The sequence below is a fragment of the Pimephales promelas genome, chromosome 11 (genome assembly GCF_988280905.1).
Source record: "Pimephales promelas chromosome 11, fPimPro1.hap1.1, whole genome shotgun sequence".
NCBI lineage: Eukaryota > Metazoa > Chordata > Actinopteri > Cypriniformes > Leuciscidae > Pimephales > Pimephales promelas.
Window position 1 is genome coordinate 9,333,864 of NC_142779.1, and position 13,792 is coordinate 9,347,655.

The window sequence follows — 13,792 nt, forward strand, 5'->3', positions numbered from 1 at the left end:
AGTGTATTTACAGAAAGCATACTTGTTGCTAAATTAAAGTATTTTTGTGTTCACTTCAAGTTTAAAAATTCAAGTCAAGTCCCTTTAATTCCCTTCCTAACATGAAGGCAATTAAACATGTATCGAAATTAATTGTATATTTCTACAAAGACTAGAAGTAGCACTTTAATTATAAATATGTGCTCAGTTAAGCTTTTAAGAAATATACCAAAAACTACCACACTTTTTGTAATACTACCAACACTTAACTCAATGCATATGTATTTCACACTTTATATTATGTGTTTTAGGTTTAACTTTTTTAAATTAATTTGTTATAATTATGAAAAGCACTAAAATTTGACTAACAAGTAATGCACTTCTATACTTCTGCATTAATTAATCAAATAGTCTTTTCCACAAAACAAGTGAATACCAGTACGTGCACACATCAACATAAAAGATCAGGTGTACATACTAGAAAAACAAAATAAATTTCTTAAAGCTTGACTCTTACATTTGTTTAGTCAAAATGAATAAAAAAACTTGTTATAAAGCATGTTAGGTTTATATTAACAGAGTTGTTTCTTTTTTGTGGATGTTAGTTAATATTTCCAGTTGCATTCATTTGGACCAATCAGAGCCAATCTTTTCAAAACAAGCTTGCCGGCAATCGTCCAATCACACACTGCCATTTGAACTTACATGTTGGGCGGGGCGCGGACAACGGATACTGACTGTCTGTGGTATTCCATTAGCTTCGGACGGATATCTCAACAGAAATCATGTAGCAGCTATTTTCCAAATTTTGCTTTGTTATTTCACTGGCTCGGACCTAGTGAATGTGGATAGCACCGATCTAATATTAAGAGAACACACGAGCAGATTACCAGGTCGTCAGCTCCCGCGAACAATTTAGCAGTGAAGAGGACAACGCAGAGCTGCGCCGCCACGACATGGACAGAGCAAGATACTGCCAGAAAAGATCTTACTTCTTGGTGGTAAGTTTATTAGTTTAAGTGATTAGTGTAATTGGCTTTATTCTCACTTTGGGTTTAGCAAATATTTTCAGAAGTTGATGACGATGTTCTGTGGATTACTGGCGTTTCTGTTGATTTGACACTAAAGCGAGTTAACGTCTATCCATTGACGTCTATCAACTTAATTGTTATAGATCTAGACAGTGACATAATGCAACTATAAAAACATTGCACACTGTGTTTTCAGAAAAAAGGTTATTAATGGTGATTACACGACAGGCTTGATTGTCCCTAAGTAACTTCTTGTGTTTTAAATATTATAATATATTTTAAGCTCTAATAAAACTTTCACATTTGTGATATTTAATTCATAGTAAAATCTAATTAATTATTAGTTACTAAGTTATCAGCTGTCACCAACTTGTAACTTTCAATAGAATGTTCTGTCTTTATTAATAATGAATAATTACTTCAATAATAGCGTGGAAGTTACAGTAATGGTTCATTAAATATGTTTTACCATTTAAACAAAATACAAATTATATATGAAGAACACAAACTAGTGTTTGTTCTGCCCTAACTTTGTATAACATGCAACTTTATTTTTTTTTGTAGAGCTTCCAGGGATACTATCATCTCTCAAAGAGGCCCTGGAGTCCATGAAACGAGGTTCATTCAGCTCAAGCCCAAGATCATCTGAGCTGTCTTCCTGAAACCTCAGACATGGTAAGAAAATTCTTTATGATAAAGAAAAATCCTATTTGTTATAATAATTATATCTGACTTTTGTGCATTAATACTTCAGTAAGTGTTCTGAATTAAGTAACAAAGTGACAGCTTTTTATTAGAATTATAAATGAACAAGTTTATACTAATGCTTGTTTTTTTTATTCTTTCCAGATTTCCCTCGGTGGTTCTGATGTCCCCAAAAGAGTCTATGGCAGACTGAACAAGTCACGAACTTCTCTTTTTACTCACGACTTGGCCACTTTACTTTTTGCTATTGTATTTCACTGTGTTTGACTTAAAGGATTAGTTCACTTAAAAAAAAAAAAAACTTTTGCTGATAACTTACCCACCCCCATGCCAAGATATCCATGTCATTCTTTCTTCAGTTGAAAAGAAATTAAGGTTTTTGATGAAAACATTTCAGGATTTTCTCCATATGGACTTCATTGGGAACCAAACGGTTCAAGGTCCAAAAGGCAGTTTCTGTGCAAACTGTTCAAAGGGCTTTAAACGATTCCAGACGATGAATAAGGGTCTTATCAAGCGAAATGATCGGTCATTTAAAAAAAAAAAAAAAACAACGTTTAAGTTTTATAAGCTCAAATGGTCGCCATGCTCTGTTCTGTTATGCATGTTCATAACTCTCCTATTCAAACTCGTTCATCAAAATTAACAAATCTTTTTCTGAGTCATTAGGTTCATTCAACGAACGAAATGAATGAATTGACTTGAAAAAAGATTTGTCAGGGCTGCCAACTCTCAAGCATTCAGCACGAGACTCTCGCAATTGAGCAATTCTCATGCTTTCACGACAAATTGACTGTTAGCCATTGGACCTTGAACCGTTTTGTTCCCAGTGAAGTCCATTATATGGAGAAAAATCCTGGAATGTTTTCATCAAACCTTAATTCCTTTTCGACTGAAGAAAGAAAGACATGGACATCTTGGAAGACATGGGGGTGAGTAAATTATCAGCAAAAGTTTTTTTTTTAAAGTGAACTACTCCTTTCAGTTAGTTTATTTATTTATTTATTTTTTGTTCTGTTTAATACCTCTGCAAATCAATGCATTTTATGTTAATGTATTTTGTTTAGTTTTCATAATGCTTTACTGATGTAGTGCATTAAAGTTTATCTTTCAAAGAGTGTTTGTGTGTTTTGTAGAAATATTTTTTTACTGGGTTTTGTTGAATTAAAATGTTTAACTGTATTTTTAATACATTAAAATATATTATTTTTATATTAAATGGTTTTTGGAAAAAATATATTTTTAATATGTTAATAGTGGGTCCTATATTGTTCTACAAATACATTATTAATAAGCTGAAATTATATTTAAAATATACTTAGAACGCATTAATGTGAAGCTAAAATATACTAATGCTGTATTTCTAAAATCGATTTAAAGTGTATTAAAATACACTTTAAATAAGTGCTATTATATTACATTAAATGTACTTAAAATGGTTCCATTTTAGCACAATTTAATATAATAAAATATATTACTATTACCTTAAAATTGAACTTAAATACATATTAAAGTACACTTAATATACTTGAAGTTGTTTCAATTTAGCACATTTAATACATATTTAATACGGTGCACTTAAAATACATTAAGTATATCAAAATAAGTACATTTTAAATACATTTCCTTTTCACCTGGGAATGTTAGGATACAAGACATTAACCGAAGAGAAATTTTTTTTTGTTAACAAGGGGGACATCATAAGAGGTTGAACAAGGCTACACAAATCAATACAATTTTACATTTTGTCAATGTCAATACAAAAAATGAAAGGTTCTTTACAACAGACTCAATGATATTATTTATTTTAGGAACATTTTCTTAAAAGAAGAAAAAAGGTAGGCTACTTTATATCAGAGGATAATATTCTGAAATCAGGATCATTGAATGTTTCTGTCTTTATGAAGATGAATTTTGTCTAGAAGACAAAGTAATAATACCGTATAATCAAGATTTTATCGTTAGAATGAAAATCTGACAAAAAAATTATAGATTCTGTCATTTGTATGTTAAATAATCTACTAAAGTTATTGTTTAGCAATCATGCAACATTTATTATTTATAAATTTATATTATTTATAAACTACAATTCATTTCTATATGAATGGATGGGTCTATAATTTATTTTGAGAGTCAAAAAGTTCTTGACGGTCAGGTTTATGTTCTATCTGGCTTCAACTTAGCTTACCACGTGTATATTTTATTTTTATTTAATGCCATTAAAGAACCTTTAGTTAGGGGATAAAATGACTACACACTTTTACTTAGGCTACTTTAATTTGAACTAATCAATTGACAGTTTACATAAAGAGATGAAGACAAACACTCTACTACTAACATCAAAACCAACAGCCACCACTAGATGGCCTCGTGGTGTAAACTACACGCACTCTCCTGAATACGTGACGTTAACGGATATTACGTATACGGAAAAGCTTGTGTTTTCTGTCATGTGATGATCGCACATAAACATTAGACAAGTGAAGAACTTTTTATAAAACGGGGTTGAATTTAAGGTAATAGTATTACATTTTGCGTCTTATGCCTTTAATATATATATCCTTCATTTATAATTATATACAGAAATGATAGTGTTTAGTTAGAAATTGCTGACGACAATGAATGTAATGCCCACAAGATAACGTTACTGTCAAAATTTCGCGTAACTTCCACGTCGTCCTTTAATGTTTTTGCTACAGGGCGCAGCAGGGGAGCTACTTAGTCAATCTAATGAATATGGCAGATGTGAGTATGTTTGTAATGCATTTATTGAAGCAACTTTTCTTAGAAATGTCATAATGCGTTTGATTTGATTGTTACAGAATCTGAGGAGTTATTTGTATAAACAGCTGCCAAGGTAAACGGATTTATCTTGGATTTAAACAAGTTTTGTACTTCATTTTGCATTCTGAGTTGTAATCAATGATTACTTTTCTATGCCATCATCAGTGTTGAAGGACTCCATGCAATAGTGGTGACTGATAGAGATGGAGTCCCTGTAATCAAAGGTAACAGCCTCAGCTCTGAGTTTCATGTCTGTTTGTATGTCTGCTGAAGCTCCATCTGAGATTTTACTTGTTTTCTCCTTTAGTTGCCAATGACAATGCCCCTGACTATGCACTACGGCCAGCGTTCCTGTCAACCTTTGCCTTGGCAACTGACCAGGGCAGCAAGCTCGGCTTGTCCAAAAATAAGAGCATCATTTGTTACTATAACACATATCAGGTACTTTATATTTAAACACACATATGACTTGCTATTTCCATTTATGAGAACCTTGGGAATGTGAAACTTGTCCATTAAACATTTCTTGTTATAATATATGCGGTTATTTATATCCTTGGCAGATTGTACAGTTCAACCGATTACCTTTAGTGATAAGTTTCATCGCAAGTAGTAATGCCAACACAGGTGAGTCTCTCCAATCGGACAAAAGCCACAGAGCCAGTTGAATGCTCATGACAATAACAGTTCAATGATTCATTTCCCTGATTTTTTTTCTTTCATATTTAGGTTTGATCTTCAGTCTTGAGAAGGAGCTAGTCCCTCTGATTGAAGAACTAAGACAGGTGGTGGAAGTAGCTTAGTTGCTATTCATCTCAGTACCTACAGGAATCAGACATTTGGTCAAGATCACCCATCCAGTCTGATGTCTTGATGTTCTAGCTCATACACACACATATGTACATATATAATGTCTTGATGCTGTATGTCTTTTATGAATGTAACCTGCTCCTTTTTGTCTCCTAATTAATAAATTTGTCTAAAGCTTTGGTTTACAAAAATAAATTTTATTTATTGACAATTTTTACAGAAGGGGCATCTCTGTAGGAAAATGGGTACACGTACGAGTTCATTGTCAGTTCACACATCACATTAGAAGTAGCATTGCTATTAGGAGAAATTATAATATTTTATACCTTTTATTTTGTTCTATAGAATACTGCAGGGAAAATACATTTTTGTAGATCAAAACCTGAGTTCTATGATTAACACAAGTTATCATCAAACATCACTTCAGCAGGTGCTCGATCAAAAGAAAACTGAGCTGAAATGCTAAAAGAACTTGCGCACTATTTCTATTTCTTATTTCATCCCAAAGAAGTTTAATAAATTGCAACGTTTCGACCTCAAACGACGGTCTCGCACTGAATAGGAAAACTCATATTTACGTTCATAGCCTTGTTGCATTTTAAATCGTGTACTATTCTAACTCAAACTTAGAGATGGTGGCTTTAAATTTGTAGTTAAACTTTTTGCAATAATACAAAAGTCAATGTAAAATCCTATTGGGGTTTTGTGGAGGGAATAAGGGTGACGCTAACTTCCAGGTTGGCCTACAACATACATCACTTCAGCTCTCGATTCTGAAAATAAAGTATCTTACATCCAAAGGTCTTTCAATGCACAAACTTCATTAAATTGTACAGGTTTACTTCTTCATAGTCAGAGCCATGCATATAAGTGGGGTATTGTACGTATGTTTGGGAGCAGACACACTGTTTTAAGGAACATTCAGCAAGTATAGCTTGGTTCGGAGAAAAATAAGAAGAAAAAAAGTAAGTTCCACACAGAACACAATATATAAAATAAAAAAAAACTTCCTACAGTCAATTATAAAACAAACACTGGTAATGTACCGCCTCCAGACTCTTTTTAAAGCATGATAGCATTGTGCCTTGGGACTTCTTGCATGTGTGATTCAGTGGCCACATTATATCTTCATGTGATATCTACCATAATGCCTGATTATATCTACCATAATCAGATGAAGTTGAATCCTGTGTAATTACTAACATAAAACTGACGTAGCTCACATTGCTCCAGTGATACTTCTCCATGTTGAACATCATCGACCTTTCTTTACCTGTGACTAGAAATGCAGGGTAGTCAACATTAGAGATAAGCACAAGAAAAAGACAAATACATCTAAGATTAGACTGATTAATTTCCACTGGAACAAAGAAATAATTTACTATTTATTTATACTGTTACACCATTACGTCCAATTGATTATTCATAGTGACTGTTCTTTTATGGTTCATATTTTAGCTTCTGCTTACAAGTTTCCATCGTAGTAGCTTAATCCATTCGTCTGCTTCAGCACCGGATTTTGCACACAAATAAAACGTCCTCTCAGGGAAAACCAAACTATAGGAAAGAGAGAGAAAAATTAAAGTAAAAGAATATTAATAAAGAGTTGCATAGTGAGAAATTGAGCATACAGTACATCGGAAAATATGTGGGCAGGAGGAAGTCCGTGTATAGGAGTGTCTGACTGCACTTCCTCATTACTGAGTTTCACTTACAGTACATGAAGGAAAATATTATATGCAATAGCTATTGAACACACAATGTCAGGATTTTGATATGAAATTATTACCTTTTAACCTATCATTATATCTCAGTCTGTACACAGACAGTGTGAGTTTTGTCATGCAGGTTCTCTCTAATGCTGATTTAGTCAGCACAGGAACTGTGTAATACTGCAGATATACTAGCTGATTTTCAGTTGTTAAAAATAGCCAGAAATGTTATAGTTGGCCAATTGCAGAAGTTTCAGATGTAAAAACAAACAGGACTTCTAGTCTAGCACAGTAGAAATGTCTTATTTTGTCACCTTTATTTTATTTGTATAGCGCTTTATACAAGATAGTTTCATTTCATTTCATTTATTATACAGGAAAAATGAAAAGTAACATTATGGTACAATTTAAACGGGCCTGACTCGTTTAAAAACTGGTTTCCAGCAGGTTCCTGTTCTGCGGACCATAAAACATACAAACAGGAAACAGGACTCGGACAATAAATAAACAAACAGTGAGTACAAGTGTAACTGTTTAGAAGAGACAGTTTGTAAGCCTTTTTGAAATATGTGATGGATGGTATTTTTCTGATGTGATGGGGAATATCAGCTGGTGATTTCAAAGCAGTTTCACAATAAAAAACAGGAAAGTAACAGAATTATGATGCATACTTTATCTAATAAGTGATTTAGATTCTGCCATGAAGCAGATGTAACAAGGTAATTGTGACATTATTCAGCTCTGTTCAGTTCATTAATTGTAGCCACCCTTGTCCCATAAACTCATGGTTGTGCACCATTCAGATTGAGAACTGAGAAAGCCTTTTAAATTACAAATCCTTAATTTGAATGAATAATGAATGTAGCAGGATTTAGAACTGCAATTCATTTCTTCTGTAATTGAATTTAAGTAAGTGAAAGTGAACATGTGCATATCCCTTTTATAATGAGTTTTGAATTCTATTAACTTTTCAGAATATGTCACCAAACGGTATACACATTTTATATTGTCTAGTAAACAAAAGGAAAGCCAATATATTCAGAATTTTGCCTATCCCTGACACCCAAGAGAGAAAAAAAGGAAATCAGATGCAGTCATATCATAAATTTCTCACCAGAAGCAGTTGACCCTCTCCTGACTGTAATCAAACTGTACAGCAGAGCACTCCGTCAGATTCAGGGTTCGTATCGGCTCTACAAACTGAGGGGACAGTTTTATGAGAGATAAATAATCAGCTTTAATGGTTATCTAATTCTAAATCTTATTTAACAAAGTACATGAACCTACCATTTTGTCCTTGAAATATTTGAGTTCATATCTATTCAGCGTGAACCATCTCTGTTTCCAATTCTTCCCAGAAAATAAATAAAGAAGAATGCCATTAGCAAAAAAAAACTAGGTCTAGGTTTGCTCTAGGACCATTCACAATTGACTCGATTAGTACTGTAAACATTGGTTGAAATTCTTAACATTAGTGTATGTGTGTGTGTGTATAGAAAATTGTGTAACCATACCTTGATAAGCGATCCTTGTTTAACCAGATAACCCTCTTTTGTGCCAAGCTGTAAACAACACAAAAAGACTTTCAATGATTCAGGAGCACAGACAATACTACTAAGACACAGATAAATTCCACTCACTGCATGTATGTATTGATTTTTAATTCTAAATACCATTTAACTCTTTTAAAATGCCCCTATTATGCTATTTTAAATGATAATAATTTTGTTTTGGATGTCTCCTACAATAGGTGTATATGCATCCGATTCCAAGGTTAAAATCACCTTTAATTTTCTGATAATATACATTGCAGCATCACCTCTTTTCTCAAAGTGCCTGAAACACTTCCATAAAGGATTTGGTCTCTCTATTCGGTCTCTTCTAACAGCCTACTCTACTCTGATTGGTCCAGTTGTCCATTCTGTTGAGAAACACCATTACCATATCTGAATTTCAGCTCCGGTGGCTTCCCTTAGCACTTGAAAACACAGTGATATAAACAGTAACTGGACGGGTTACGTGACCCAGATGGGAGTGAGATTTAGGAGTGTAAAGGAGGCCAGCTAGTGAGAGCAGTGCAGGTAAACTTCACTCCCTTGATCTCAAGAGGTGCACCAGAGACTGAGGTGTTTCGCAACCTTGTCCCATGCCGGAGATGCTGGTTCGAGTCCCGCTCGGAGTGGGGTGAGTAGGACCAGAGGGATTACAAATCGATGTTTTCGCAGTGCATAAAACATCATCTTCTCAACATGTCGCCAACACGAATCAAACACTTCAGCAACAACTTCAGTGTTTGAGGGTAAAGTAAGCATTATCAAAGTCCGCAAGTCATGCCACTCGGCCGCCATCTTGGCAACGCCTCCGGGCAGCTATTTCGGACTAACAAGACCAGGCTCCAACCTAATGAATGGGCAGAGACTCAGAACTGCACTTTCACTGGTCACCAGGACTGCTTGTATAGAAACAGTAATAAAATATGATAAAAATCGCTGAAAACGTTTGACGACTTTGCCCCAAAATAAGGTTTAAAACGCCCTTTTCCCCACAAGTTTTACTTTACTGCGCATACTACTCGCTCGCTCTAGATTCCAGGAGATTTGAAATAATTTGCGGGCATCAGGGAGCCGCTATCAATGTGCGGGAGACTCCCGGAACTTCCGGGAGACTTGGGATGTCTGATATTTACACAACTAACACATCATATCTGCCGCCTTTTCAAACAGTAACATATTTTCCGCTGTCACAAACCTCAACTGTGCGCATGCGTCGGTGGAACCAGACGATAGGCTTAAATGTTTCCCGGCTTGACTGTTAAAAGCAGACGATTGGCTTTCCAATGGCAGGGGCGGGGCATATGCATACAACGGCCATTTTTGGTGTTACGGGTTTTCCCTTTATAGTTGTATTAAGGATTGAGGAAGTTGCATGTCTCTATATTAATAGTCTCTGGCATTATGCACATTTGTTACAAACCTACGTTGGCTTGAGCAGGAAGTAAAGCTGGAATTACTGACGACGCCAGTTCATGTAGTTAAATATCACTACATGAAAGGTAACATCCAAAATAGCATAATAGGGGCAATTTAGATGCAATACATGTGTCTCACTATAATGTCATTTTGACTTACTGCTGGAGCATTAGGCACCAGGTCGTTTTCATCCCGGCCTGTCTGCATGGCCGTATGCACACACACCGTCTCATAAATAGATGGCTCTTCCACCTGCCGTGGGTACGGGAACCGTAGCACTATCAGGTTTCCTTGGTTACAAGAGTGAAACAGGAAACAGGGTGACTGTGCCGCAGAAGTGCTGAAAAGTTTGTGAATTGTAAATAAAAGGCAAACTACTAACCTGTCTCGCTGCCTAGCAGAGGCTGATTGGCGAAGTGACTGCAAAAATCCTGAAGAGAAGGGAATTCATTGAAGCCAAAGGAATATTTGCCAAACTGCCGCCGGACATGAAAGTGTTTCACTGAATCCTTTGCTCTAAAGAAGTGTTGATGGCAAAGAGAGTGAGTAAATGCTGCCATACTGTGATTGAATTCTCAATATTACTTGATTTTAACTTGTTTATGGGGTATAAAAGCAATATAACACCAAGTCACACTGAAATAGGCTGAAAGTTATTTCTATATAGTCACACACTACTTGACAAAGAGTCAATTAACCTCAGAATTAAACACATTTATACATATCAGTCTGTCACAGTGAAGTGAGCAGGTTACTGCTTCGTGGCTTGTGTGGATCAGTTTTTTATTTATATAGTTTTTTATTTATATATTCAAATGGGAGTAGGCACCTTTATTTTGCAAGACACAAGACTATGGTGGTTCACAACTGACACTTTGAAAAAAAAAGAAAAAGGAACTGAAAAACTTTAAGTAAACTGAATACCCACAGAAAATAAGAGAAATGGAAAAATAAGGGGACTAGCAAAAAGACATGTTGGGTCATCATTTGACCTTTTAAATTGTTTGAGTAATAAAAGGGCAGAGGATTGCAACACATTTTAGGAAAAGTGAGTGTCTACTGCTGGACAGAACAAAGGTCAGATACGTTTTTTTAAGATTATATTATACTTCATTATTTAAAAAGGTAGTGTCAGCAAGATTCTGAAAGCTCCAGTCCGTAACTTTTTAGGGGTAAAAATTATCCAAAATAAATGTTTGAGCAAGTACATGACCAGCCAGTGTTCAAAGATATCTGCTTGCCTTAGCTCGATTCAAAGCGGTAAGCTTGTAATAATATTTTTAATTCCAGTGGTACTGGTGGATATCCGGGGGAAATTAGAGCATGTCTTAGTTTGCCTTTTTTCCCTTAGTTGGTCAGAACAAAAGTGGATGTTATTTGTTCAGATGACATTTTCCAGTGAAAATTCTTATGTTGGTCATAATCCGAATGACAGTATACAAACCGCACGGTGACTGACAGCCACACATTCTCCTCAAAACATTGGATTCATCCGCGCTGTGCCGAGGCACAACTTTCATAAAGTTGAGAATTTCACAAATAACTGCAATTGCAGATTTCGAACAGAGATGGCGACAAAGAGGAAAAACTACAGACTGCAGCTTTAAAGAAATTAGTACTTTTATTCAGCAAGGTGTTTCTATTTCTATTTTAAATAAATGCTGTTCTTTTGAACTTTCTATTTATCAAAAAAAAAATTCTCAAAAAAAAAATCAAAATTATTAAGCAGCACTTCCACACAAATGAGGTTCATTTTAGGTAGCTTTGCGGGTAGATTTCTTTATATTTTGGAGTCAGTGCACACAAGGAAAATACACAACTTGCATAATCTGCAGTATGTCGACTGCAAGTAATTTTACCATACTTTTACAAGATATTTCTTACCGGACAGACAAAGCAAAGCAGTCAGGACCCTTGTTGCTGTTTCGGAGTAAAAAATTCCCATCTACCCCATTCGACAGGAGAAGGGCTTCAGCTGCATGCCGGGACAAATCATAATGATACCAGCTAAAGAGAGAAACAAATTGGGGCACTTAAACACAAAGCCATGTTGTATGGTGATGCTGAATATCAACTGTGAACATCCACTGACATATTTGCTATTGTTCCAGATGTGCTGGTTCTGAAACTTTTGCATAAAAATATTAAAATGTAGGGAAGGGATGAAGCCATTAGATTAAATTACAATTAGCAATTAAATGATAGTTAAATGACTTGACTTGACTAAAATAGTAATTAGAATTAGTGGTGAATGTGCTTTCTGGTCATAAACATAATGTCCCAAAGCAAACATTAATAATAATAATGAATAAAAAATAAATAAACTTATTGGTCCTAAAATGGGGTTTAAACTTATTGGTCCTAAAATGACACGTTGAGCTTTGTGGTTTTTTTTTTTTAAAGTCTTTGATTAATTATGAGAAATTACAATGTAGCCTACACTGAATAATTTATTTATTTTTACATTTGTTTTGCTATATTGTCGTTAGCAAGAAAAAAAACATCATAGATATAGGTCAAATTATACAACGGACAGTCAATGAGGTAATAGGTGCTACCTTTTCATTCACTAAAGAAGTAAAATTGGAGAAGTATTTCCTCGTTCATTTGCTAACGCAGCTTAATTTACCTCGACAACAGTTGTACAAATCAAACAACTAACAATAGTTTGCTCTTTACACTTGTTTTATACTCTGTATACTTGTATTGCTCTTCCCTTTTTTATTCTCACATTTGAGCATAACCCGAAAAACTGAAACTTTAGCAGAAACAAGTTTAGCTGTAGAACCATTTAAAAGGATCTGAGGATCAAATATTAACAAGGGGGATTAAAATAACGAAGTGCATGTTACTGCGCATAACTGATCTCAATCGTGTTACACTGCTTATTATCATCATGTAGAGTTAGGCTATTTCATGAGTGGTCTATGCGTTTAGAAAGGTCCATAGATCATAAATCAGAGTTATTTGAGCTTACCTAACTGACTCCAGCTCGTCGAGTTCTTCCCCGCTGCTCCGCGTTGAACTGACACTCATGGTCTGATGATGATCTGCTGTGACTGAGGCAGATTTTGGTCGCTGTCAGTCAGTCATTCAGAATCAGTCATTTAGTAAATAATCTCAGTTCAGCGCGAACGAAGTAACAGTTTCTCACGTAGAGCTGCTCTTGCGCTAGAATCGAAAGCCACAGAGGCAGGGAAGTCGAGTAGATCCGCCCAGCATTTAAATCAATGTAAAGAACCATGTGCTAGAGTGCACTTGTTCTCCTATTCAATAAGAAACATTTCACTTTATGTGGCCATTACTGTGGCATTCACTCATTGCTGTGGAAAGTCCACAAAAATGGCTGACTGTCTGAGTTTGGAAAACATTCAAAATATTAAAAATGCATTTAGTAGTTAAAAATTTACATTTTTTTTCAAATGTATTGATTTATTTGCAGTGAATAATTTTTTTTAGAAAAGTAGACTGCTGTCATTCCAGCAGTTATATGTTATATTTCGAAGACATTGTAACAATGTAAGTTGTTTAGGAGAACAGTGAATCATACAATTATGTTTCAGTGATTAAACTGAGGTCACAAAAATAGTAGGCTATAATTTGGTCTGAAGTAAAAAAAAATCACAGAGCAAAGACGCCATAATACACTTATTTTTTTGTGTGTATTTATTTTTTCACTCCAAGCTAAATTTAAAAGTTGGCATCCCTGATTTTAAAGCCAATTCTTATCTCTCAAAACATGCTCTACAATAACACATAGGCTAATGGTTGTGAGTATGTTCATATTCATGCACTAATCGAG

At 34.8% G+C, this 13,792-nt stretch overlaps 2 protein-coding genes and 1 long non-coding RNA gene across 3 annotated transcripts; 2 read left to right on the plus strand and 1 right to left on the minus strand.

Annotated features, from left to right (window-relative positions):
- Positions 1-64: 64 nt before the first annotated feature.
- On the plus strand, positions 65-2,833 carry LOC120460355 (uncharacterized). The gene is made up of 3 exons (XR_005617931.2): positions 65-980; positions 1,575-1,685; positions 1,860-2,833. It is a non-coding gene; the product is annotated as an uncharacterized LOC120460355 (long non-coding RNA).
- A 1,268-nt stretch (positions 2,834-4,101) lies between these two features.
- Positions 4,102-5,504, plus strand: lamtor3 (late endosomal/lysosomal adaptor, MAPK and MTOR activator 3). The gene is made up of 7 exons (XM_039672555.2): positions 4,102-4,231; positions 4,415-4,460; positions 4,538-4,572; positions 4,665-4,723; positions 4,807-4,940; positions 5,063-5,126; positions 5,229-5,504. Exons 2-7 carry the CDS (start codon positions 4,446-4,448, stop codon positions 5,300-5,302), a joined length of 381 nt encoding a protein of 126 aa, XP_039528489.1. The 5' UTR covers positions 4,102-4,231; positions 4,415-4,445; the 3' UTR covers positions 5,303-5,504.
- A 313-nt stretch (positions 5,505-5,817) lies between these two features.
- On the minus strand, positions 5,818-13,211 carry dapp1 (dual adaptor of phosphotyrosine and 3-phosphoinositides). Its single transcript, XM_039672553.2, has 9 exons — positions 12,968-13,211; positions 11,875-11,997; positions 10,373-10,506; positions 10,150-10,280; positions 8,536-8,583; positions 8,309-8,371; positions 8,136-8,221; positions 6,779-6,866; positions 5,818-6,588 (listed from the first exon to the last, which is right to left on the minus strand). Exons 1-9 carry the CDS (start codon positions 13,024-13,026, stop codon positions 6,565-6,567), a joined length of 756 nt encoding a protein of 251 aa, XP_039528487.1. The 5' UTR covers positions 13,027-13,211; the 3' UTR covers positions 5,818-6,564.
- Between the last annotated feature and the right edge of the window lie 581 nt (positions 13,212-13,792).